At 40.9% G+C, this 27,804-nt stretch overlaps 1 protein-coding gene across 7 annotated transcripts in view; it reads right to left on the bottom strand.

The window, feature by feature from the left end:
• Window positions 1-6,594: 6,594 nt before the first annotated feature.
• Window positions 6,595-27,804, bottom strand: part of ST18 (ST18 C2H2C-type zinc finger transcription factor) — a 230,187-nt gene continuing 208,977 nt past the window's right edge. For 6 of the 7 annotated variants that reach the window (XM_050941937.1, XM_050941938.1, XM_050941932.1 and 3 more), the window contains 9 exons: window positions 26,746-26,808; window positions 25,887-25,955; window positions 21,852-21,914; window positions 21,663-21,743; window positions 20,252-20,473; window positions 18,662-18,750; window positions 17,046-17,149; window positions 13,951-14,094; window positions 6,595-9,105 (listed from right to left, as the gene is read on the bottom strand). In XM_050941937.1, the coding sequence (XP_050797894.1) occupies window positions 8,965-9,105; window positions 13,951-14,094; window positions 17,046-17,149; window positions 18,662-18,750; window positions 20,252-20,473; window positions 21,663-21,743; window positions 21,852-21,914; window positions 25,887-25,955; window positions 26,746-26,808 (976 nt within the window). In that variant the 3' untranslated portion in view covers window positions 6,595-8,964. Of the gene's footprint in view, window positions 9,106-13,950; window positions 14,095-17,045; window positions 17,150-18,661; window positions 18,751-20,251; window positions 20,474-21,662; window positions 21,744-21,851; window positions 21,915-25,886; window positions 25,956-26,745; window positions 26,809-27,804 lie in introns of those variants that run through there. The other variant, XR_007772789.1, reaches the window with a different exon arrangement.

Consider the following 27,804-nt stretch of genomic DNA (forward strand, 5'->3'; position numbering starts at 1 on the left):
GCATCTGGCCACTGTTGGAGGTGTGATACTGGACTTGATGGCCCACTGGTTTGAGCCAGCGTGGCAATTCTCAGGTTCCCAAATTTTAATCTCTACTGAAGATGAAAATTTTTCACCAATAAAGGCCCTTAGCCATAAACTTAAATACCCGAAAGATAAAAGGGCCACATGGCAACACCTTCTCATTTGTTTTTAAAAAGTTGTGAGTCACTGAGTTTGTAAAACTTCTGTTGTACCAACTAACAGCATTAACTGGACAATATTGCTGGACGAAATGATGCAATCCAGGCATCATAGGAATAAAATGAGAACGATGATATCAGCGTAAAATAACCCAGCATCGGGAAGCATGTAGGTGCTGATAAACATGGGCTTCAATTCTATATCAGAGCTGTGGGGATTTCTGTAGTACCTCTCAAGAGTAAAATGGACACAGTCCTGAGGATGCTGAAGAAAGGAACCACATAGGGATCACTCCTGCACATCATGTTCCATAGTATTCAGTGCTACCAAAAGCTAAAGATTTACATTTTATCAGAATAGGTGAAGCAAGGTGGCCATCCTGCAAATGCTTCCTAATGAGCATAACACTTCCATTGGTAGTCCCATCTATCTCAGTACTACTACTCTAATAGTATAATAATTACTTTGCTCATCAGTAGTCCTCCAGATGCATTACAGATGGGGAAACTGAGGTGAACTGACGTGCCCAAGATCACCCAGAAGTCCAATGGCCAAGCTAGGAATAGGCTCATGAGTCTAATACTCTATTCACTAAGGAACACGGCCACCCTACAGGAGGCAACACAAGTGGACTACTCACAATACTAAAGCTTTAAACTCCTCCCCTGCTCCAGTTAAAGATAAAGTCAGAGTGCTTGACATCAGCCTCTCTTTTGCTTCTAAGTCCAAATTTTGCACTCTGTGGAGCTTCTTGTTTTAGGGCAAACAAGAGAGTATGTCAGAGTTTGTGAGAGTCCAATTACAGGAAACCAGGGGTCTCATATTTTGAGCCATAGCTCCTACTTTAGCAACAAAGAGAAGACAGGCATGAGTGGGCTCAGTTCCTGTGGTGGGGAGAGACTTTCCTTTGTCTGAACTGACCCACATCTTCAATTTAATAGGAAGTTTGAGGTTGGATTTAGGCTGATTCTTATTCTGGCTTTACCAGTTTGTTCATCAGTAGTAAAAAGATGTCTTAACAGTAATAGACATGTTTGTCTGACCATTGATTTAAGTTTGGAGCATTCAAGGAGTTAGATTGACTTTTATTGTATGTTTATACTGCACGCAGAACAACGAGGCCCTAATTCTCACTGGGGTCACTGGCTGCTATTTTAATACAAATAAATTATAGTAAAATAATGATCATAACATAAGTAGTAACATTCGGTGTCCAGCTTGAGAGATATGTCAAAAGACCATGATTTTGAGAAAAAACGGAGCCATCACCCTCTGTATATCAGGCCCTTTTAAGATGCCTCAAGCTGGGCACTCAAAATCACTAGTTTCATTTGAAAGTCTTGACCAATAATAACAAAGAGGTAAAATAATAGTAATGCAAACAGAATTACACAATAGCTGAAAAAATCCCCCCAAATGCTTGGGCAGTATCCCACATTAAAATCCTTTAACAATGAAAAGCATTTGAACAAGAAATATGTATCACTAAGTCAGACAAGAAATCAGGCTAATCCTTAACGAAATTATGCATAAGCTTGGCTGACTAAGAATGGCTAGAACAGAAGAGGCAAAAGAAAAACAAACCAAAATGAGATGATGAAAGGTAATGAAACTAGGTCACTGTCCTACATTACATGAAAGATGCATGCAGATCCATCACCCCAGCACTATTCTACGCCAGATGAACAAAGGAGATTGTCCACTAAAGTCGGAGTAATACATCTACATAAATTATAAGGCGAACTTTCAGCACAGCAGAAGTCCCAAGGTAATTAGAATTTACAACACTGAATAATATTTTAAACACAGACAGTACATTAGCCCACAAAGAACCTTACGTTCATCATACCACTGCATCATCTTATCACTTCACATAGTCAGAGGCTATAAGACTGGGGGAAGGAAGTGCATCGAGCAAAAGTGTACGCACCATAGTAAAGGTAAAGTTTGAGGATTACTGGAAATGTGCATATTATAATTACAGAGGTAGAGCAATAGAGCATGGAAGAAAAGGTGATTTATGGAGCATTCAAGGAGTTAGATTGACTTTTATTGTATGTTTATACTGCACGCAGAACAACGAGGCCCTAATTCTCACTGGGGTCAGAACTGCTAAATATAAAAATAATTGCAGTAGAGAACAGAGTCGGATTGCTACACATTAGACTTGAAGACCTTTGTCTCTGCCAGTTAAGATGCCAATTTGTTTTCATGGATTTATCAGCTTGTATATATCAGAGTTTGGCTGGTCTTGTTCCCCTTTCTCCTCTCTCGTATTTGAAGCCCCAATTCAGTAAAGCATTTAAGCTCATGCTTAAGTCCCATAGAAGTTATTGGGACTTAAACACATATGTAAATGCTTTGCTGAATGAGGACCTGTGGAAGAATAAGTTTTTTTTACACACATACACACATATACCCCTACTTACTTAAAGGCAAACTTTCAGCACAGCAGAAGTCCCTGGGTAATTAGAATTTAAAACACTGAATAATATTTTAAACAAAGACAAATAGTGGTTTAAACCACACATACATATACAGATTTTATCATCCCTTTTGCCTCAGAGTGATTTATTAAATGTGCTAGCAATAGCACTCTGGAAATGTTTTAGAGGTTATTGCAGACAGAAGACCTGTTTTGTGTTAGATTAAAAATAATTTACCTGGGCTTGTTTACATAATTTAGCCTCTGTTGTGGAAGACACTAATTTCAATGCTGGACATAAAAGCAATAATTTCAGTGGCTAGTTAAAAACCTATCCTGTAACAGTCTTTATGTAACAACAATTTACCCATTTTACATACCATTTAATATTTTCTATCAAAAGCCACTGGGAAAAGTGTGTTTGATTTCCTACTCACTAATTTCAGAAGACTGTAAGCACTAGAGAGGGTATGTCTTCTTGTGGCTGCTGCCCCAAACTCACAATTTTGGGGCCAGTGGTCTATACCACACAAGATGCTGTCAGCTTTGTCATGCACTGGAGAGCACCATGTACATGGGAGGATCAGATGATACTGTGGAGCTCAGTCATTTGCCTGGCCCTGCCTCTTTCTGATTTCTGTGATTTAATGCAAGTGGTGCACTCATAGAAAAGCTTCTACAGGGTCATGGACTGTCATGGACATTCCATGCGTACCTCTCCATACATACGTATAGATGAGACCTTCCAGAAGAGGAACCAACCTTAATTGTTTTAAATAAATATTAACACGAGTGTCAGGGCCTTGCTTACATTACTAATTAAAGGCCAGATCTTGCTGTCTTAGGTGAGTAAACCCATTCATCTGAGAAGCGAGCAGGAGGTGGTCCTAACTGAACATTTACTTTCAGCAACTATGCTGGTAGCTCTAAGGTACGTTGAACTAGTAACCTGATTTAACGCAAATGATAACGAATTCCCTTGGGCTAGAATTTGCAAGTGCAGCATGATTTAGTGATTTAACCAGAACTGGAAGTCAGGGGATATGGGGCCACGTTCAGAGCCCCATATTTAAAGGGTGATTTTAAGGAGTTGCCTAAACTCTAACTCTAACTAGCTTAGCATATATTAAAGACAGTGGGTATGATCCACAGAGTTACTAGGGTGCCTAAGTCCTGTTTTCAGGGGCCTAAAGCCTGTTTTTAGGCACTGCTGCAATCCACAAAATTTCTGCACACCTGCTGCCTCACCCTATAGACCAGTGGTGGGCAACTTGCAGCCCGCAGGCCTCCTGCAGTAATCCACAGCTCCCAATGGCTGCAGTTTGCCATTCCCAGCCAATGGGAGCTGCGGGAAATGGTGCAGGTTGCAGGGACGTGCTGGCCACCGCTTCCTGCAGCTCCCATTGGCTGGGAATAGTGAACCGCACCCACTGGGAGCTGTGGGTGGCCATGCTTTTGGACAGTCAATGTAAACAAACTGTCTTGCAGCCTACAAGCGGCTTACCCTATTGGGCTGCGTGCAGCCCGTGGGCCACAGGTTGCCCACTACTGCTATGGATAGTTAAACTTGGTGCCTAAGTTTTTGCCTTTTGACATGTGCAGTTCAGCCTCACTTTACGCTCCTGGGCACCTATCTCCGCACATGAGCATGTGCACTGATGCCTCACACTATGCATCTGGACACCTCTCTTCCACTTAAACCCCAGAGTGATTCAGAAACAGGGAAGGACAGGCATCCGCCTTCCCAAGTTGTGTGGGGGGAGCCTAATCTGGTAGGTAGCCTCTGAACAAGCCTCCTACACTGGGCCCCTCAGGCAAGTTTGCACAAAACACTCAGGGTACCCAAAACACATTTACACAAAATCCTCTTTCTACTGCTCTGGTAATTTATGCTACAGTGATGTAAAGGGGTCTATGTGTAAATGAAAACTAAGTACTCAGACCCATTTACACACATATCAGCTAGGTAATGTACCTGCTGCACATATTACCTCCTTATATGGTCCACTGAGTGAGCAAAAGGTGGTGTAAACTGGTGTGGTTTACCTGCAGAGGGTGTGGAAACAAATGGTGAAGGAGAAAACTAAACAGTAGCCCAGTTTTCACTTTACCTTACAAGTTACTTTCACCTTCTTCTTAGAAATAGACTTGAACCAAATTTTTAGATCTAAATATCCCTGAATTTGGAGAGGGATTGGAATTCAAAACTGATATGGATAAGGTTGTCAACTTTCTAATTGCAGAAAACCGAACACCCTTGCCCTGCTCTTTCCTCAGGGACCCCCCTCTTCTCTGAGGCCCTGCTCCCACTCACTCCATCCCCCCTCCCTTTGTCACTTGCTCTCCGCCACCCTCACTCACTTGCTCATTTTCAATGGGCTGGGGCAGGGGGTGGGGGTGTGGGAGGAGGTGAGGGCTCTGACGAGGGGTATGGGCTCCAGGGTGAGAAGAGAAACGAGGGATTTAGAGCGCAGGAGGGGGATCCAGGTGGGGACAGGGGATTGGGGTGTGGCAGGGGGATGAGGGCTTCAGCTGGTGGTGGGGGCTCTGGCGTGGGCCTGGGGATGAAGGGTTTGGGGCACAGGAATGGGGTCCAGGCTGGGGGATGAGGGGCATGGAGTGCGTGAGGGAGTTCAGGGCTGAGGCACAGGAGGGAATTTAGGATGTGGGGTCCGGGTGGTGCTAATTTCAGGCGGCCCTGGTATTTCCCGGTGACAGAGGAAGTCCTCGTGGCTCCCGGGAAACAACGGCATGTCCCTCTGGCTCCTAAGTGGAGGGGTGGCCAGGGAGCTCTGCACGCTGCCCCTGCTCGCAGGTGCTGCCTCCATTGGCTGTGGTTCCTGGCCAATGGAAGCTGCAGAGCCGATGCTCAGGGTGGCGCCTGCAGGTTGGGGCACTGCATGGAGTCTCCTGGCCACTACTCTGTGTAGGAGCTGGAGGGACATGCTGGCTGCTTCTTGCGAGCCACATGGAGCCTGCCTGACCTGCTGTGGCCAACTGGACTTTTAACAGCTTGCTGATCTGTGCTGACCGGAGCTCTCAGGGTCCCTATTTGACCAGGCATTCTGGTCGATAATCAGATGCCTGGCAACCCTAGATATGGATCAGAATTTTTCTATCTATAATGAGCTGTACCGAAACCCTAGCTCCAAACACTTCCAGATATTGGGAGTGTCCAGAATTCACATGTGGATCCAAATTTTACATCTTGGGCCTATCTCTTCTTCCAACTCTGGACATGTTTGTTTTTCCAGCATTTGAGTCATCTACATCTACATCAATTCTACTCCACCATCTTCCCTAGCTTTAGCCCTTCCAGTTTCACATTTCTTTTAAAGTCATTCTCAATTTAGCCACATAAGATTGGAGTCTAAGAATGGACATGTACATTAAAGATAGCAAAATATTTTCTACTAACAAAACTAAATTATCCTGTTTCCACTTCAATTGACAATGGAATACAGAATCAGTTAGAAACTGGAAATATCTTTTCTAAAACCAGCAGATTCTTCATTTGTGCAATGTCTAATCACTGCAAATCTCAGCAAAAAATTGCACTGAATTGGTAGGTGGCTCCTAACTGTTACAAACTTTACAATGGCTTTTATTGTTTAAATATCATTTAGCAGCTGGTACAGATCAGCTCATATCTCTCCCTTTGCTAGTGTAGAGTCTGAAACTGCCAAGAAAAGAATGCATGGTGCATTAAATAATGTTTAAACGTAGTAATTATTTTCTTGATTTCTTTTCCTTGGGTAATGAAAAGGATCACTTAAGTATCTCCAATTTTTTCTTACTTCCATCTGACAACATAAAACACTAATTAAAATATTTATGCCATAAATTTACTTACAGGGATGACACATTTTGTACACAAAACAAGCAAAACATCTGACACATTGTATAGTGCCAGGTGCCGCTAAGAATGTGCAACACAGATTGTCATCTGAAGGCTCAACACCCCCTCCCCAAAACTTGCAGCAATGTTTCATTATCAATTTTATTTCCTACCATACACCAAATGTACAGCACAGAACAGTTTTGTTGCTTTGATGTAAGAAATATTAATTGTATGAAGAAACAGTATACAAACTACTCCAAATTAAAAAATGCATACATCATTGCTTTTTACAAAAGGTCTAATTTACAGTATAGCTCATCAATGCAGTTTAACACACCGAAGAAAAAAAAAAGAAAAAAGAAAAAAAAATCAGTGCACATTACAAAACACATCAAGTACAAAGGAAGCAAATAAATACAAACATACTTCACAAAACATCCTGAGCAAACAATCCAAACACAGACAAATTAACCTGAAGCCATTGTAAATCATAGTAATAAATATATAGGTTGGCAAGAGATTTTTTTAAAACGTAAATTAAATAAAATATATAACAAATTTGTTAAAATATGTAGTTAATTACATTTTAGTCTTTGTAATGAGCGAACTCATTTTGTATGCATTTAACAAGTATAGCAAATGTCTGTCTGTTTTTAGCAAGTACAATAACTTTAATAGCAAATTTTTGTTTGGTGTCCTTCAATTTATATTAGACAGCACATACGGTAGCTTTTGAAAAATTGATTTAAAAATAAACACAGCTTCTAAGAACATACATCTTCTTCCATCTAAGATCAGAGGGTTAAACCAACCCTCAAATGAAAAGCAAGCCCCACCTAATGCAGAACAGTGACCACAGTGCATGAGTTGAATCACCTTTGAATATTACATTTTGTGCAGGAATAGTAATAATATATTTGTATATGTCAAGCCTATGAATGCCATCATATTCAGTCTAAATATAAATGAGGCTAATAAAAATAAACACTTTCATTGTAGCACAGAAAAATTAAACACACGCTAGAGTCATGTATACATTTACACTGAGGCACATATGCACATGAGGGATGTGTGCATACCAAAAAGGCAGTTTAGCTGGTTGTTTACACCTTTTCTTTTAAAAAAAATAAATATAAAAAAAACTTTTGAAATAGTGCTTAATTACTTACAATCCCTGAAATAGACATTGCCTCTGTTATAGCAACTACTAACCTCTGATTGATTCAGAAATTCAAAACACCGGCTAACTGAATACAGATGCACAGCCAAGTACCTTTGTACATGTGTGTGTCCGTATGTACTGTAGCACTTGGTACCCTACCAAAAGACTGGTAACCGATTCAATATCAACATTGTCTTTGTGTATAAGAAGAGGTTAAAACCAACCAGTGCATTGCTACAGTTCAGGTTAAGAGAAAACCAATTACAGTGAGACTGGAATATTATTTTTCTCCAGGTTGCTGCCTTCTAAGCTTCTCTCAGTTCCAACTAGTATGATAAATGCCATTTCAGGGGAGATTTGTTGGATTAACTGGTATGTACAAAATCTTCATTTTGGATGCTTTTGTATTTTGCAAATACAAATGCATAATCATATTGGTCACTTGTCTAATGTAACAACATATTGTACTAAAAAAGTACCAGTTGCATCAAATCATCTCTCTTGTTTAGGGATGATTAGTTTTTCTCTCTGAACTAACTTGGGGAAAAAACTGCATTGTTAAAATAATTCTGATGTTCTTCTGAAACATTTTAAATAATTGTTTGTGTAGGCTAAAACACACAGCCAAGTCAAATGCTTTGCTGATTGCTATATTTCATTATTGCTTAACAATTCTTCAACACACTGTGTTTCAGCAAACTGTGCTTTTTAGAGCGCAGGTTCACCACTAGTGGGAGCCATTTATCTTTTCATTCCTTGCTTCCTCACATCTTATGTTTACTGCAAACCCATTTCTGATACAAAGCCATTATAAAAAAGCAGTATGTGATGAAAATAAAACTAGAACAACAGTTCGGTCATTTGTTACTTTCATAGTATTTTTTTTTCTTCCTGTACAAACCCAGCAAGATATTTAATTTACAGTATAACTTTCAGTCTATTTAAAATCCCACTGGAAAATAAATTAATAAACACATTTGTAAAAATATGGCAGGCCGCAAAAATGCTGTTAAAAGATAAAAAAACACAACTCTTTGATTAGAAATAAATAAAAATATAAAAAATAGTTGCACACACTTTTTACATTCACTTTACAAAAACTGAGTGCAAAAGAAGGAAAAAAAGGAATTGTATTGAAATAAATACAATATATTAATTGAGTGCATTGCTGTTAATACAAATAGTCTGTTGTGTTTTCCTTCCTTTTTATGTCAGCTGGGAAAATTAGTGCAATGTTGCAATTGTAAATGCAGCACGGCAACCTACACGCCTTAGCAGTACATGAAATCCTAACAGATCCATCTGGAGTTTACTGCTGTTAAGTAATTTCTGTTGCCCAGCAGCCTTCACATCCTACACATGGATGCCCTTCACTGCCTGTTTGATACTTTCCAGCAGAGCTTTGCATTCCGGGGAATAGTCCCGTTCCAGATTGCTGTACATGTCTGTGAGTGTATTTACATATGCTTCGAAGTTCTGCTCACTGATTGGCCCCTAAATGAAAACAAAACATATTATACCAATTCCAGGAGCCAAAATTAAGGCCTCCGCCCCCCAAAAAGAATGTTAACAGACAGCATGCAAAGTGACGATATGTCGGTCCTGTCAGAAAGTGACTGGGGAGAGCTGAGGTCAGATGCATGGCAGGCATTTAAGTTACTGATGGGTTTGTTGGAGGTGATGGAAGTTTAATTTGTTGTGGGAACTACATGCTTACCCTCTAAGAAGAGAGTGTGAGGCATTTGTCTTAGGTGTGCCCTGCTTTTTAATTCTGGCCAAATTCTGTGTGCCTTACTCAAGCATGTACTGCCTCAGAGCACAGTGGGACTGTGTGTAAATAAAGAGAGGAGGATTTGGATCTTAATGGGCATACAATGTTCTTAGCTTCAGAGGCAGTTACAGAACAAAGTACAACGACAGTAGTGGGTGGGAATGAAATGGGGTAAAACCTTCTAAGCAAATTGGACAATCTGGGTTTTAAGAACAAAATGGGGAGTGTCTGGGTGTGGAGAGCGCAAAGGAAGACAGGTAGAAAGAGAATGCACATGCATACTGAGCCAAATCCTTAATGCCCTGGTTCAGCAAGTACTTAACCAGGTGCCTAACATGAACCAAGTGAGTGGGTTCCACTTACTTCAGTAGGAGTATTAAGCACTTCCTGAAACAGGGCCTCAAACCAAGCTTTTATTATCTTCAGTGAAGGGAGTTGGCCAATTCCCAGCCAAATTACAGGGCAGAATCAGTCAACTCCTTACATATTTGCAACATTATGACTCTACAGTAAAATGAATATAGGACTCGATGAGTGCTGTCAGAGATCCAATTGAATAAGACTCTAGACCCTCATCTTAACTGTAGCAGGAGCTGAGAGTGCTCATCACCTTACAGGAGACACTCATTGCTTCACAGGACCAAGATGAAGGCCTAGTCTATCCTAGACTATGTTGTGATTCTTTTCCGGCACTGGTGCAGTAGTATTGGTGCTAAGAGCTAATTTAGTTGGAATTCAGACATACACAACATTGCATCATGAAAATCTACTGAGAGAAGATTATCATGAAATGGTGCTGTCCATGCTGTTGGATGGTTTCATTGTCATGAGGAGTGAAGATGTCTGAGCCCTGTCTACAATAGGAGTTATACCACTGCTTTTGTCATGGTGGGAAAATGGATACAAAATTTTCTAGTGTAGATCAAAACCCACAACCAGATTCTTGGAGCTGGAACAAATATGATTGTGCAGTCAATCTCTGGACAGAGAGATGAAAATATAATTTTTGAAGAAGCAACACTGAGGTTAGCAAAATGACATCCTTTTCTGGAGAATAACTAACAAGAATGAAAGCAGCAAAGAATCCTGTGGCACCTTATAGACTAACAGACGTTTTGGAGCATGAGCTTTCGTGGGTGAATACCCACTTCCTCAGATGCATGTAATGGAAATATCCAGGGGCAGGTATATATATGTGTGCTAGCAAGCAAGCTAGAGATAACGAGGTCAGTTCAATCAGGGAGGATGAGGCCCTGTTCTAGCAGTTGAGGTGTGAAAACCAAGAGAGGAGAAACTGGTTCTATAATTGGCAAGCCATTCACAGTCTTTGTTCAATCCTGAGCTGATGGTGTCAAATTTGCAGATGAACTGAAGCTCAGCAGTTTCTCTTTGAAGTCTGGTCCTGAAGTTTTTTTGCTGCAGGATGGCCACCTTAAGGTCTGCTATAGTGTGGCCAGGGAGGTTGAAGTGCTCTCCTACAGGTTTTTGTATATTGCCATTCCTAATGTCTGATTTGTGTCCATTTATCCTTTTCCGTAGAGACTGTCCAGTTTGGCCGATGTACATAGCAGAGGGGCATTGCTGGCATATGATGGCGTATATTACATTGGTGGATGTGCAGGTGAATGAACCAGTGATGGTGTGGCTGATCTGGTTAGGTCCTGTGATGGTGTCGCTGGTGTAGATATGTGGGCAGAGTTGGCATCGAGGTTTGTTGCATGGATTGGTTCCTGAGCTAGAGTTATTATGGTGTGGTGTGCAGTTACTGGTGAGAATATGTTTCAGGTTGGCAGGTTGTCTGTGGGCAAGGATTGGCCTGCCACCCAAGGCCTGTGAAAGTGTGGGATCATTGTCCAGGATGGGTTGTAGATCCTTGATGATGCGTTGGAGGGGTTTTAGCTGGGGGCTGTATGTGATGGCCAGTGGAGTCCTGTTGGTTTCTCTCTAGGGTTTGTCTTGCAGTAGGAGGCTTCTGGGTACACGTCTGGCTCTGTTGATCTGTTTCCTTATTTCCTCGTGCGGGTATTGTAGTTTTGAGAATGCTTGGTGGAGATTTTGTAGGTGTTGGTCTCTGTCTGAGGGGTCAGAGCAGATGCGGTTGTACCTCAGTGATTGGCTGTAGACAATGGATCGTGTGATGTGCCCGGGATGGAAGCTGGAGGCATGAAGGTAGGCATAGCGGTCGGTGGGTTTTCGATATAGGGTGGTGTTAATGTGACCATCACTTATTTGCACCGTGGTGTCAAGAAAGTGGACCTCCCATGTAGATTGGTCCAGGCTGAGGTTGATGGTGGGGTGGAAGCTGTTGAAATCATGGTGGAATTTTTCCAGAGTCTCCTTCCCATGGGTCCAGATGATGAAGATGTCATCAATGTAGCGTAGATAGAGAAGGAGTGTGAGTGGACGAGAGCTGAGGAAGCGTTGTTCCAGGTCGGCCATGAAGATATTGGCATATTGTGGGGCCATGCGGACCAATCTACACGGGACCAATCTACACGGGAGGTAGACAGAGACAGACGTGTACCCAGAAGCCTCCTACTGCAAGACAAACCCTAGAGAGAAACCAACAGGACTCCACTGGCCATCACATACAGCCCCCAGCTAAAACCCCTCCAACGCATCATCAAGGATCTACAACCCATCCTGGACAATGATCCCACACTTTCACAGGCCTTGGGTGGCAGGCCAATCCTTGCCCACAGACAACCTGCCAACCTGAAACATATTCTCACCAGTAACTGCACACCACACCATAATAACTCTAGCTCAGGAACCAATCCATGCAACAAACCTCGATGCCAACTCTGCCCACATATCTACACCAGCGACACCATCACAGGACCTAACCAGATCAGCCACACCATCACTGGTTCATTCACCTGCACATCCACCAATGTAATATACGCCATCATATGCCAGCAATGCCCCTCTGCTATGTACATCGGCCAAACTGGACAGTCTCTACGGAAAAGGATAAATGGACACAAATCAGACATTAGGAATGGCAATATACAAAAACCTGTAGGAGAGCACTTCAACCTCCCTGGCCACACTATAGCAGACCTTAAGGTGACCATCCTGCAGCAAAAAAACTTCAGGACCAGACTTCAAAGGGAAACTGCTGAGCTTCAGTTCATCTGCAAATTTGACACCATCAGCTCAGGATTGAACAAAGACTGTGAATGGCTTGCCAATTATAGAACCAGTTTCTCCTCTCTTGGTTTTCACACCTCAACTGCTAGAACAGGGCCTCATCCTCCCTGATTGAACTGACCTCGTTATCTCTAGCTTGCTTGCTAGCACACATATATATACCTGCCCCTGGATATTTCCATTACATGCATCTGAGGAAGTGGGTATTCACCCACGAAAGCTCATGCTCCAAAACGTCTGTTAGTCTATAAGGTGCCACAGGATTCTTTGCTGCTTTTACAGATCCAGACTAACATGGCTACCCTCTGATACTTAACAAGAATGAGAGAGCTTGGAATGTACACATTTGTGAAATTTCGCATGGAAAAAACCGTGTTGCACTTGGTGATGGACGTGGTTGGGAGGATGGGGAAAGGTAGATTTTTGCTTCCCTGATCCTCAGCCTGACCAAGACTGAACCAGCACCTGGCATAGCTTAGAGCAACCTATAGGCTGCTGTAAACTAGGGCAGTCCCTTAGGGATCCTCCTATGAGTCTGGGATTCCTGAAGTGCAGTAAACAGGGATCTCAAAGAACACTCTTTATGTCTGGGGTCCAGAGCACAGAGCCACCAAAAGATTCTTCCCTACATCAGGGAAAATTTAGAATGTGAAAATCAAACTCATTGCACATAAGATACTGAAAGGACATCAGAGTATCAACTACAGTTACTTCCAGCCTGAACTACCCAGAAATGCAAGGTTCCATCCTTAAGGGTACCTATATTGCATTACCAATCCAGAGACATGCAGTATAGTTTGATTTTAAATAAACTAATGTTTTACACGGAATGGGACTCTATTCCTGGAGGGTAAAGCATGGGCAGTATGTGAATATGGCTCCTCCCACTTGGCCTTTAGCATGGTTCTGTTTTGAATGAGAATACACACCAGTGACCCTGAATCTTGTATAGAGGGGCCTTAGGAACATGATGCAAAGATTTATTCTTGCATGGATAAAGATTGCCCCATGTTACTGCAGTACCTTGAAGTTCGGGACACTTTCCCACATCTGAGGACTTAGCTTAACCCTGAATGGGACAAGGACATTCCTTCAGGTTGGGACTAGCATAAAATACGTGCCTTGCATCAAATATTTGCTTTGCATCCTCTTATACCAGGTCAGAGTTTGGGCTGAACTACCTCTCAATATTTAAAACATTGGAGCTAGTAATATTCCAAACTTTATGCATGTACTGCATCATGCTCGTGTAGAGGGAGAGTAATGAAGTGTGGGGAAATTGATTAAACCCTGGAAGGCAGTCCCATGTGAGCTGAAAGGGAATCCACATCAGTGATGCACTGAGTGACCATTCTGGCCAAACATGTAGACACATGCTCTCAAAGAAGCGGCAACATTTTTAGCTGCAGACTTACCATTTGTGGAAGCTGAATGTCGGCAAGGCTGGTGATGAGGGCTTGGCTTAGGCCAGCTAATTCCTTCAGCAGGCTCTCGTTGTTCTGCTCTATAAGTTTGTTCTCTTCTTCTATTGTTTTCAGATTGCTCTCCATAGATGTGATCTAAAATCACACACACAACAAGACCCTTGGCAACATTATGATTGGAGTTTGAACCCAAAGTGAAAGGTTTCCCTTGGAAGAGGGAGTACAAGACTGTGAAAGCTGTCAATTGAGATCTGAACCTAAGTTATATTTTTATAAGAGTCGCGCATAACACGGCCACAAGATACTCATAATAGGGGATAAGTCACATTAATTCTGGACCAGTGAACTCTGCTGTTGTTTCGCAAGGAAAACTTATTTAAATGAAGCTGTAGACAGTGGCCCTGCTGAGTGAGGCGTGTATTGTGTTGGGAAGATGAGTTCCAAAATGGATTAGAGACCCCAGAGAGCCTCAAGCTGCCAGGCAGGTGGAAGGGTCATTGTGTAGTTGGGAATGGGGAGTGTGGCCTCAGGGTTGGGGGAAGGAAGAAGAAAGCTGATGTTTACATTGCTCTTCTGTTCTCACAGCATCCCTGCTGATTGACTATAATAGCTGCAACACTGATATTAGCTCTCTGTGCTACTTTTCTGCCCTCCCCCTGCGTGGAGGTTAGAGTTCTGAACTGACTGGGATTAGAAATAGGGCAGAGAGTGGAGACAATAAGAAATGAAATATACTGGGGAGGAAATTGAGAAGTTATATATGGAACAAATATGATTGTGCAGTCAATCTCTGGACAGAGAGATGAAAATATAATTTTTGAAGAAGCAACACTGAGGTTAGCAAAATGACATCCTTTTCTGGAGAATAACTAACAAGAATGAGAGAGCTTGGAATGTACACATTTGTGAAATTTCGCATGGAAAAAACCGTGCTGAAAAGCTGAAGCTAGAGATGCTGGGTCCTGATTCTCCACAGCCCAACATCTTGTATAGTAATTTATATCTGTGCAAAGTGGGGGAAAGTGCTATCACCAGTGAGACTGCAGAATTCTGAATTGGTATCATTACCACAACTGCAAATGATCGCTTAAGGCAGGGGTGGGCAAACTACAGCCCGAGGGCCACATCCAGCCCTCCAGACATTTTAATCTGGCCCTCGAGCTCCTGTTGGGGAGAGGAGTCAGGGGCTTGCCCTGCTCCATGCAGTTTCCGTAAGCAGTGGCATGTCCCGCCTCCGACTCCAATGCATAAGGGCAATCAAGGGGCTCCACACGCTGCCTCTGCCCCAAGTGCTTCCCCCACAGTTCCCATTGGCTGGGAACCATGGCTAGTGGGAGCTGCAGGGGCAGTGCCTGTGGACAGGGCAGTGTGCAGAACCCCCTGCCCCAGTCCTGATCCCCTCCTGCCTGCCAAACCCCTTGATCCCAGCCTGAAGCACCCTCTTGCACCCCCAACCCCTCATCCCCAGCCCCACCCCAGAGACCACACCCCCAGCCAGAGCCCTCACTCCCCCCACACCCCAACCCCCTGCCTCAGCCTGGAGCCCAATCCCACACCCCGAACTCCTCATTTCTGGCCCCACCCCAGAGCTCGCACCCCCAGTCGGAGCCCAATTTTGTGAGCATTCATGGCCTGTCATACAATTTCCATACCCAGATGTGGCCCTCGGGCCAAAAAGTTTGCCCACCCCTGGCCTAAGGAGTAGAACAATGAAGAATCAGGCCCATTTGTATTTAAATGCACACACTATTCATAAGAGAGTTTCATGAACTCTGCACACTGTATTCATTTTTGCTGCTGGAATCTCTCTCTGATGATGGCCAGATTAACTCCTTGAGTTGTGGTGGCATAAATTCAAAGATTCAGATTCAGGGGCCAGAAGGCATTATGATTATCTAGTCTGCCATTCTATATAACACAGATCAGTGAATTTCCCTAAATGATTCCTGTTTGAACCAAAGTATATCTTTAGGAAAACTTCCAACTTTGATTTAAAAATTGTCACAACCCAAGTTGCAGACCCCTCCTAATCTGCCTGGATTGAGGAAGCAGCAGCGTAAATCACCACAATCCATGCTCGAGTTTCTTGATACAATCACAACTGTTGGCCAGACCAATTTAAGAAGTGATGGGGCAAAGACAAGCTGGGGATGTGCGAATTCAGCAAGTCTCTATTTCAGGCTGTAATGCAGGTGATTCACTAATAATAAATACTACACAATTGTAATTTGAGGCCACTATAAACTATTTTGAACTTGTTTGGGATGAAATTGGATTCAATCTTATTTTTCAGATCTGTTAACCTTCAGGAAGTTTCACCTAGAATCCTAATGCTCCTAACATTCTGAGGCAAGTTTCTGTTCTCACTTTCACCTAGTTCACCAGGTGAAATAGAAGTGAGTATATATGTCACCCTGTGTATTTACATACTCAGCTCAGCCTGAACTGTGGACCTGCAACTAGCACCTTTCCCCATAAACTCACATATAATAAAAAATTTTTAAAATATCAAGAGATCTGTGCCTTCGCAATAGCTCCTACCCTACCTAAAGCACTGCACAGGTTAGCAAATGCAGCTACTGTCTGCTATCTACTGTGCAGTGGCAAAATTCAAACTATTTAAATTAAAATATTCATTAGCTGAATATGGTGAACAGAACTAGGGAAAACTGTAAATAAATAATAATAATAATAATAAAAGACCTACTTTCAGTAGTAGAGTGTGTTAATAAGTCACAATCTTGTGACCTAATGGCTTCATTATATTATATTACTATGAAGCCTCCGCACATGGGTTTTTAATATGCCCACAGGATATCATATGCAGGCATGTGATTAACAAAAGAAAGTGCACATTTTATACAGTAACTATGATTTCCTTGTTTGTTAAGATTAGTTCCTCAAATGCTTAGTTCCTTTTATTCACCCTGCAAGTCTTTTATACTAATATGCAGGCATTCACTGTTAAATGGAAAAGCTTGTGAAAAATTGTTTAAAGCCATGATGCTTTAAAGGATACATAAGTTTAAAAATAACATTACATATGTACATTAGAACTGACTGAATTGTTTACTTTGTTGTTATACCTGGGTTTGAAGTTTCATCATGTCAGCTTCAATTTTAAGATTGGATTCATTCAATTCTTTTATTTCCTCATCCAAGTGTCTGATTTCCTCATCACTCTCGATACCTGCAAAAAGGTGAATGGACCAATGACAAGTTTAAATGTGAACATGTGAAAAGAAGTAATATTCTGTGGGTACCTGTGCACTGAACTGTGTAGCACGAAAAAAACAGGCTTTCAGATTAAACTGGGGATCTTTAAATGGGTTTTTTACTGATGTTTGTCAAAACTGCACCCTGTGTTGAAGCGTCTTTGAAATCAGGAAGAGAGATCAAGGGTCAAAGGGTAATTCGAGTTTCATTGACCTACTGTATTTTCCTGTCAGAGTGGGTCCCCCCACTGTTCAGTAAAACAATCAACCACAGCAGGGAGAGAGATGTGAGAGGGAAAGAGGATCTGTGGGCATTGAGAGAGGAAAATCCAAAACACAACCTTAAAAAAAATAATACAGGGTGTGTTGTGGTTTTGGTGGAGATTTTTAGACGTAGCAGAAAAGTAAGAGCAGTCCCTCTCCCCCTCCCACTCCAAGGGGGGGTGGGGTCAGATCCTCATAACTCCATCGGCTTCACTAGAGCTGTGACTATTGGCACTAGCTGAAGATCTGCCCTGGTCCTGCAAGGAGCTCTGTATGGGCTGACTGATAAGAGAAGGATCAGGGCTTTATTTTGCTGTGATACATAGTGTGGTTTAAAGTACTGTGAGAGGGAAATTGTAGAGAGGCCAAAAGAGGCAAAAGGCAACATGGAGAAAAAGCAGCACTCACTATTCACATCTACCAGCTGAAAAAGAACAACCCACCAAAGCCTCAATGAAAGCCTGATTCTGAGGTGTACTGAGCATCCACCACCCCAGTGATGAACATTTTCCCCTCACTCAGTATCACTCTGGGTCTAATTCTGCTTGCAGATTAATTATTTTTATTTTCATAGCACCTACAGGCCGCTAAACTCAACACTCCATTGTGCTGGGCATATTACAGGCACACAATAAGAGACAGTTCCTGTCCTGAAGACCTTTATAGTCTAAATAGACAATATGGACAAAGGGTAAAGAATACCACCAAAGTCTCCTGAATCCTGTCCCTGAGCCCTACCCACTGGAAACAGAATCAAGTTCCCTATAACTATTTGACAGATGTTCCATTCTATTTAATGTGGGGAGAATTGTCAAAGTATTGCACGGAGACTGAGCAATATAATATGAAGGGAATGAGGTAGATAAACTCTGCTTTTTACATGTATCCCTCTGGGGGGTTGTAAATCTTTATTTAACTGAGGTAACTCCTGCTGGTTTATGAACAACACAGAAAAAAACCAAACCCCAAACCTGAATCAGACTTAGTTGTGTAGTTGTGTATCCCACATGTTATGGTCCATGGATGTAAATGATGTGTAAATGACATGTAAGTTCCATGAAGAAATTTTGTTATTGTTTTTAAAGAAAGAGAACTTAAAGGCATTTATACCCATTTTTCAGACCCTTTTACATGGTCAGCATAGTGTAAAGAGGCAATGGGTAAATGAGAATCGGGTCCCTAGTAGCTGTATAAATGTAACCATCATTTGCATGTCTCCTTACCCCCACTTGCTTTAAGCTTGATAGTCATTAGTTCTTCTGAGATTTTGCCCTTTTTTATGGCTTGTGCATTCAGAGGACACCCTGACAAGCTAGAAAAGATAGAAAAAATGCTGTGACCCATGTGAAAATGGAAGCAATCCTTTCATAGCAATATTACAGTGCTCATGTTCAGACCTCTATTCCTAAGGTCATGTCAGCAGCTCCATTATAACCTTGTTACAGGGAATAAAATAATTCACAAAGAGCAATTTTCGCTGTAAAAAATAATTCTGGCTTGAAAATTGGCACCGAAATCTCAGCCTCGAAGCAAACTATTTTTACAGACATTTCAAACAAATGAAAATAGCAGTGGGAGCTACTCTAAGGTTATGTGAATGTGATATTTACAGAAATCTTGAGGTCATATTGTCCCATCAATTTTTAAGCAAAACTTTCCACTGTGTTTATTGAGGAATTATGCTTCAGAAAAAAAGGGGGCAGTAGCATCCCTTTAAATGCTGAGTTTACCAACTTAAAAAAAAACAACTGAGGTACAGATTTTCACTGTGCCTAACTATAGTATCATTTTGATGATGCATAATATGACCAATATGATGATACCTCTGGATTTATACTATAGGCTGCAATAGCTTTTTAAAAAGATTGTATTATATATAGTCACTTTGCTTTTTGATGACTTTCAGAGATATTTGTTATTTCAGATCTTACAATTGGTAATTATATGAGGCCGTTAGCACTCAAGGGCTAAGATTGACTGCAGGGTCTTTAGAAGTAAACAATAAGGAACACCCTTATGCTCAAGAAATGGAAGAGGGATTCATAATCTGATCTAGTCAAGCTGGTAGTGAAGGAAAATTTTGCACCGTGGGACAAAGTCATGGTTTTGCTTAGCTTATGAAAAATAAGAGTTCTAATGAGAGTGGTATTTCGACATAAGGGGCAATGAAGGCTTCTAAATTTGAAATATAGACCACTATTTCTTTGTCTTGAGCAGACTACTGGCCAGAAGGATGTCGCAATGCTAGCAGGCCACCAGAAACTTTTTCAGTCTTCTCTACACTGGGAAAATGCATCATCTTACAAATTATGTTAACTAGTAACATTCTTAAGATTTTTTTTCTCCTCATAATGTCTTCAGGGCTGGATCTAGAAAGCACAGGCCTCATGCATGGGGATGGCTGGTAAGAATTTTGCAATTTGTGTAATAACAAAATTAATGCAATTGTTGCTTTTGCAAAACCTTGTGGTGAAATTTCAATAACATTTTGGATTACCTGCTGAAGATACACAATCAATACTGGTAATTTCATATATGTCTAACTACCTTCTTCTTGTTCCAAAAACCTGTAATCAGTCTTAGGAAATCTAGAAAGATCTGTGAAAGTCATTGTCTCGTGAGCAATATTAAAAATAGTTTTAACCTCATGCAAACTCTCAAGTTATTCAGCTTCCTATCACCTCAACTGCTATATAAACTCTTTTTAAGAATACAACATAATTTAATTAGATTACAGCTCTATTTTTTAAAGCAACACCATAGTGAATTGTCAAGAAAAAACAACAAACAAGAGAGAAAACACAAAATTATACCTTCTGTGGGTGACAAAAACATTATTAACATGACCCAGCCCGTTGCAGCCTGGCAAAGGACAGTGTGGCAGCTCTTGTTTGTTCAGTTTCCAGGATAATGAAGACCCATTGAGAGGACTCTCCTTCTGTCTCTTGGCAGCCAAAGGACAACCAGAAGCAGTGCGATGAGAAGTGTATTTACCTGATATGTGACCTTGGCCATCACAGCCTATCACTGGACATCTATAGAAACACAGCAAAAGAATCCTTATATTTACTCAAGAGAACAGAAGACAATAGTCTAACAACAACCATCTAAGAAAAGGAGTCTAAGTGGCTACTATGCTGTCTGTGCTACTGTATTAGGGCTTGATCCCGAGAAGCACCCGAATGTCCCACTGATATCAGTGGGAATGAGGGGTGTTTGGCAAATCTCAGGATGAGGCATTTCTAATACAGCTGTATGCCTTACCCACTTCAGCATTGCAATTATATAAAACTATGTCAGAGAAAAAAATTGTCATCAGAGGGGGAAAAAAATCACATTTTAGCAGGTTTGTGAAGAGGCAACATTTTTTGTCCTCTCTTCATATTTTTGGCAAAAAACAAAAGGTGGTTTTCAGCAGGTGGAAAACTGTTATTTTCCAAATATATTCCAAATACTTGCCAAGGTGAAACCTGATAGTTTTGCAGAGCTCTATCAGCATTAATGAGAACATGCCTAGGGCCTTTCATATGACATCCCAGACGTCTGAAAGACAATCACTAACTGAAATACTAAATACTAAGAACAGCACAGGAAATAACTAAGTCCTTTGTTGTAAATGAACTGGTCCTACATGCCTTGGCAGCTGCTTGTTTATTTATTTATTTTCACAGAACACATACCCGAGTTAGGAATAAAGTGAACTTGTGGAGAGTTATCAGTTTTTGCCTTGGTTGTAATTTTACTCCTGTACAGAAGAGGAATGGCATAAGGCCTATGTACCACTTCTATCCCAGTAATCCACATTTTCAGGGCTTAGCGTGTGACTTATGGTAGCTCTCTGCACAGAGATGGATTTCACCCTTTGTGTCTCCAAGTGTGATATATGAGATTTTGGTGAATGTTCGCAAGAATTTGTTAATTGGATCCAGGCTTAAATTTCACCACTGCTATAGTTTATTGTAGCAAACATAGCAAAATTTTGCCACAGTCTAAAATGTTGTGAATTTTAGACTGTGAATTTTCCTAAATTTTGCCACACTTTGTGTCAGATAGGACCAGAATGAAATGTTCCACCAGTTTCACTGTGGAAATATCCTTTATCTTAGCTTTAACAGTAGGATAAGAATGTAAGAATATGTAAGAATAACTTGCACATTTCTTGGGATGTACCAAGCACCATCCTGTTCTCCCTTTTGGCTGGTAAACCCTTGCTTCTGCACTTACTTAAGTTCAGGGTCTTCTTTTTCTTCCTTGGTAGGAGTAATTTTGACACCACCTTTCCTGGCACGAGGGCAACCAGACAAGCTGAAAGAAGTACACACAGGAAAAACAATTTTGTTCCGCTGACACGTTCCATGATTTCCCACACTCACTGATTTCCATTTCACTCCCAAACAATTGAATGATTCTTACCTTCTGTGTGAAGCATAATTTCCAGTCACATGACCAGAGCCATCACAACCAGGTGTGGGACACCTAATATAATGCACAGAGCAAAAGAGATGACTTTTTAAAAAGGAACAGACAAATCTGTCTTCAGTGGAAGAAACAGCAGTGGAGCTTTTGCTGAACAAACACAACCAGCTCTTGCTGATATTTTTTTCCAGTAGGCAAACTGCTTTCATGTTTTCTTCTATAATTGTTTTTTTTTAATAGGGAACTAGAAATATATTGTATAACACAGCACTGCAGATTTGCACGGTATATGTTAATGTTTTCATAGCAAAATATTTCTTTTCTTATGAAGGAGCAACTGTGGAAAAACAAACACATAGCCTTTTATTTGTTGACTTCTCTGTGAAATAACTGATATGTGTTTATTTGATGTCAGACTTACAATGACAGGCACATTTTTCAATATAATCTCCATTTTATAGAAGGGGAAATTGAGGCTGAGAAGTTATGTCACTAAAGGTCACAGGGAAAATCAACATCATAGCCAGGAGAAGAAATCAGGAGTTTTTGTTTTTTAACTCTGTACACAGAAAGGAGACCACGTCTGTTTTACATAGGATATAACTGGGTATTTTATTTGGCAAGTGGGCCTTGATTCCATTTTAGAGTTCAGGGGCTTTTTTGCGCGCAGCAAACAGAAGCCTTCAAATCTAAAAGTTTAATAACAAAATATTTCTGCATCCTAATGCAAGGAATAAACCTGTATCTTACTGTTATGACCATACTTTCTCACTGGTGCACAGATTGAATAGACGTTGGCTGTGCAAATGCGTGTGGGTCTGATCTAAAGTCTACTGAAGTCAATGAGAGCCTCTTCATTGACTACAATGGGCTTTGGATCAGGCGCTTGCTGGTTGAGTGGCAGATATTTAGGTTCACAATTACTCTTGTACATATTTGAAGGGATTTTCTCTTTTGCTGTAAGTTTCCCTTTTAAAAATTCAGGAAGAAGAAACACACCTAGGCGTACAAAGCAGCACTAACAGCACAAGGAAAACATTTACCTTCAGATGCAGTGCCAGGCATTTGTGCAGTTTTGTACAGTTTTGAGTACTAAAGCTAAGCCTCCCCAAGGGACTTTGAACACTATGTTTTTTCCAGAGTATCAGAATTACAGAAACAGCTATGCCAAGTAACCTTGTACTGATCCACTATGGAAATTCACATTGTTCAATAACCTGCTACATGTCTCAATGTCTTACTTGTGGTTGGGTGATCTAAGTACAGGCATACTGGGATACTGTACTAAACACCTAAATATACAGCTGTAAACTCTCTTTTAAAGGTACAGTTGCACCTTTTAGAAGTGTATTATTCTATTTTTTTACTGCATCAGTATTTAAACCATGATAGTTGGGGGATCAAGTTGGTTTAAAGAAATGATAAAGAACTAACTTGTATTGGTAATTAATCACAGGAACAACTGATCAAGGGACATAGTGGATTTTCCATCACTTGAACTTTATAAAATAAGACTGGCTGTCTTTCTAAAAGATATGCTATAGCTCAAACAGAAATTATAGGCTCGATGCAGAAATTACTGGGTGAAATTCCATGGCTGTGTTATGTGGGAAATTAAGCTAGATGATCATAATGGTTCCTTCTGGCCTTAAAATTTGTGAACCTTTATTATCTCAGGCACCAGGTAAGATATTCTGTACTAGTCCTTTTGTGTAGTACTCTGTGTACCAATAAGCCTCTAATTTTAAATGTCTTCAATCTGACTAAAGTAACCACATTTGGAATCTGTCCTTCACTGCAAACTGTAGATTAGTTGAAAATCAGAAAAGGTATCTTGCTGGCTTAGTCAGTCAAAATAGAAGGAAAAAGTTTAACTTGATTATTGCAAATTAAATGTGAACGTTATTGTAAAATTATATGCATATGTTCTTTTTGATGCCATATATATCTGTATAACTATGTGAAATAAAACTAGGACAATGGTCACTGGGGGCTTGATCCTGCAAATACTTGTGCATCTAAGGATATAGCTACATTGCAATCAGTGTTTGCAATGTAAACACACCATGAGGTTTTTTACTTATGTAATCCCTGTGAACTAAAAGGAAATACTGATGTGAGTATAGCTACACAGTTGCAGAAATGTTTTCAGGATCTAGGTTTAGGGTTTCTTTTCTCCTTCCTTCTTCCTATATATTTTTTTTTCTAGACAATGCTGTAGAAAAATATACCTTTTTTAAAATGGGAGTTTATTTAAAATTGGATAGAGCGAAATTAGTTTGATCAAACCTGAAGCTGGATGATCTATATATAGCAAATAATTTTTTCTCTTTTCAAATGGTCTGGGAACAAATTTTGAGTTTTACTATTTTGCTGGTTATTTGAAATTCGATGCTGAACACCTCATGCAACCAATTTCTGCTTATGGGCTGTTTGTGAACTTTGACTATGTCTTCCATGACTCACTCGTTATTCATAGCATGTGGTTAGTAACTCAGGTCACATGCTGTTGCTTTTCTTTCCTTATTACACAACTGAAACTTTATAAGCCTTAGTTAAACAGTATCTATGTGGGTATGCAAATGTCACTGTTCACCTGTGACTATGTGGGTTTGCATGCAGAACAGCCATTTATTTTGTTTGTGTGACCACCCATTCAGGTCTGAGTTCATGGAAAGCAAGTAAAAGCGCTCAATCAGCGACCGATTTAGGAATTGGCACCATTTTCACAAATCTTTGTTCTGTCACTCTTTCCACAGCTTTATTCAAACCAAACGTTGGGGAGGTGAGTTCAGCAGACCCCAAAGCTGAAATGTCATGCCACTGTGTCAGCACCTCAGTAATGTCTATGCTCTGAGAAGATCTTTCACTTCTTGCCCACATAGCTGGCCCTTTCCTACCACCTTTGCTGTGTCCCTAGAGAGCAGGCTTTCCTTGGCTAGGGTCACACAACATATTTTTTACCTGAATATCATGACTGGAAATGTCATTGTTTTGTTTTGGGAAGTTGACAAAATTTGTAGCTAAACCGTGAACTAAAACCTGGATTTGGCCACCTGTACTTGAAATGCCATGAAAGCAGTGTAAACGTACCATCGTCAGAACTTACTCTCCTCTATTTGGACTGAGGGCGGATCTAATTATGGGCAGGGTGTACAGGCCCACAAACCCCCCTGACGCTCTAAGCCATATACAACAGGACCCCATTTACTGATGCAAAGAGAAAAAAGGGCTGGCAAACCTGTCAAAAGCTACATCTACACTACAAGCAGGGGAATCACACCCCTAGCTTGCAGTGTAGATGTAGCTAAAAAGCACCAACCATCCTTTTACTTCACTCCCTTCTGTTGACAAAAGCTGTCCATTAACTAGGTGATTGGCCGCCAATCCCTCTCCTAACTCCCATGGCCAGCTGTGCAGATTACTGAGGTCTGCTTAAGGCCCTATACAACTGCCTATCTACTGGGGCCTGCAAAACACTTCTGTGTCATTTCATGGTGAGAAATATGCAACACTGATTCATATGATTTGACGGCTGCCTCAGTGAAATTAAGCTGAAGGTATCGATCTAGTGCTGGAGGATGAAGACTGAAGATTTGCAGGCTTGGCTTGTTTTGGTTTTCAGATGTCTGAATACTTATCCTAACCCCTTTGATCTAGAAATCAGACGGGGTATTTTGTGAGATCAGATTCTTTGTAAGACTTTGGTACTTCCTGGCTCCAGCTGGTTCAGAAATACCATCAGAACAGCCTCTCTTTCAACATTCGGAGTATCTACACCAGGTTTGGGGTAGTGTATGGATATGAAAAGGTGCAAAAACATGAAAAACAAAGAAAATTGAGCCCAAATTTTCTCAAAGGCTTTAATTTCAATTTGTTTTCAAGTTTGGGACAAGGGGTTGAACTGGCCTTTATTTTACAAAGATCAATTCTCTCACCTATTAAATAGCTGCAATTGTTTGGGAAACATGCCAATATGAGATGAACAGCCATCACCAAACCAAAGCCTTTTTTTCTATTGTCATTACTTACTTAAGCTCCTGAGAGTTGGCAGCCATAAGGGATTTTAACGTCTTGTCGGCTAATGGGCACCCGGAAACACTAAGGAAAACAGATGTGAAACATGTTTTCTTCAATATGCTAAAACAGAAAATGATTTTTCTAGAAAAGCGTTATTTATTATGGAATAGAAACAGCCCTTTCTCCCCCCAAAACAAACAAACAAACAAAAAAACCAATTGCTGTTGGCAAACAAGAGCTAGACAATTCAGGGTAGTCATTCTTTAGATCAGAGCAGGTTATTTGCTCGGAGCCAGGTTCTGTCTGGTCCCAAAGCAGAAATGAATGGAGCTGGTTAGAGTACAAAGAGCTTTCCCACTCTTTTGCGCTGCCAGCATAAAGAGCTGTAGTCCATGTTGTTGGGGAAAGGCAAGGACTGCTTCCTCCCTATACCCAAACAGAAAGGCAGGAGATGGAACCATTGTCCCAGCCTAGAGAGTAAATAGGGGGCACTCCACAAAAAGCATTTGCAAATTTGAGAACTTCAAAGCACATGTACTAAAGTTTGTGGAAACCTACTTTTAAATCTGTATTCATGGCAGTAGTGTTTGCACACTCATGCACTTAAGGACACACAAACAGTACCATATGATTTATCTAACCAATCTCAGCTAATCCATACAGCTTGCATAACAAATAATCACAGTGAACTGTTTGTAATCAGTTTAAAAAACCTTGTGAGATATACCACATGAAAAAACAAAGGCTGAGTTTGCTGGGTACATTAACTGGCTGAAAATTATTGCCCAATATTGTTATATATAAAAATATTAGAAGCTGACTGTACATACAGCAACTCTACTTCCTGTTATGAGTTTTTGTCATTTCTCACCTGCGGTGTGATGCATAGTTTCCTGTTACATGACCACTGCCATCACATCCTGGAGTTGGGCAGCTGAGTATAGAAAGTGCATTTAGAGTTAAGAGTGTTTCCAAATTATGTAAATACAGTTCACCCCTCACTGCTAAACAACAACCTACCACATACCAACTTCACACCAACTAGATTTGATATTATCTAAAATCAATGTTTTCATCATGACAGTACCACTCTCGATCTAAGTATGTGGGTTAGAACACAGTACAATTGTGTAAAGTTTCATAACTCGTGTGAATCAAAACAATTTTATGTATCTCTGGGTTAGCTGAAACCACCAAATGCAATTACCACAGATCATGGTGCAGTCTGGGTATTTCATTACTGCCAGCTATTTTTTATGACAATTCATAGATTTTAAGGTCAGCAAGTACCATTATGAACATCTAAGTCTGACTTCCTGCATAACAATAGGCCATAGAACCTCTGCTAGCAATGCCTGCATTATTCCCATAACTTCTGGCTGAGCTAGAACATATCTTTTAGAAAGGCATCTGGTCTTGAGTTAAAGACTTCCAGTAATGGAATTAGGTGTCATTGTGACTTCCAGGACAGATGCAACTGACCATTCATCCAACTGCAGCCTGGAGTGAACAGGTTCAATTCCCCAGGAAGCTTCTGGGTTCTATTCAGCAATAACAAAAATGATGGTGTACATGTAGTACACTGGCAAAATTGTGCCATGTCTCCACTAACGTCCCACGGGCTTCTACCAGCTAACTGACTTATTTCCTTAGCTCAAATCGTATAGGTGTGTGCTGCAATGCCACATCTTGAGTTCAATTCTTGCTGATGGCCCTAGTGAAGGGATCATAAATTACAAGTTTAGTGTAAAGTGAGTGTAAGTGGCAAAGCACTAAAAAATTGCTCCAAAGTAGTAAAATAAGTCTGATTTAGGCTATGTCTACACTACAAAATGATATCGACCTAACTTACGTTGGCATACAGCTATCTTTGTTATTAAATCGCTTGTGTGCGTGCACATTTTGCTCCTTGCATCGGCATGCTTGTATC

This window comes from Gopherus flavomarginatus, chromosome 2 (genome assembly GCF_025201925.1).
Source record: "Gopherus flavomarginatus isolate rGopFla2 chromosome 2, rGopFla2.mat.asm, whole genome shotgun sequence".
Lineage (NCBI taxonomy): Eukaryota > Metazoa > Chordata > Testudines > Testudinidae > Gopherus > Gopherus flavomarginatus.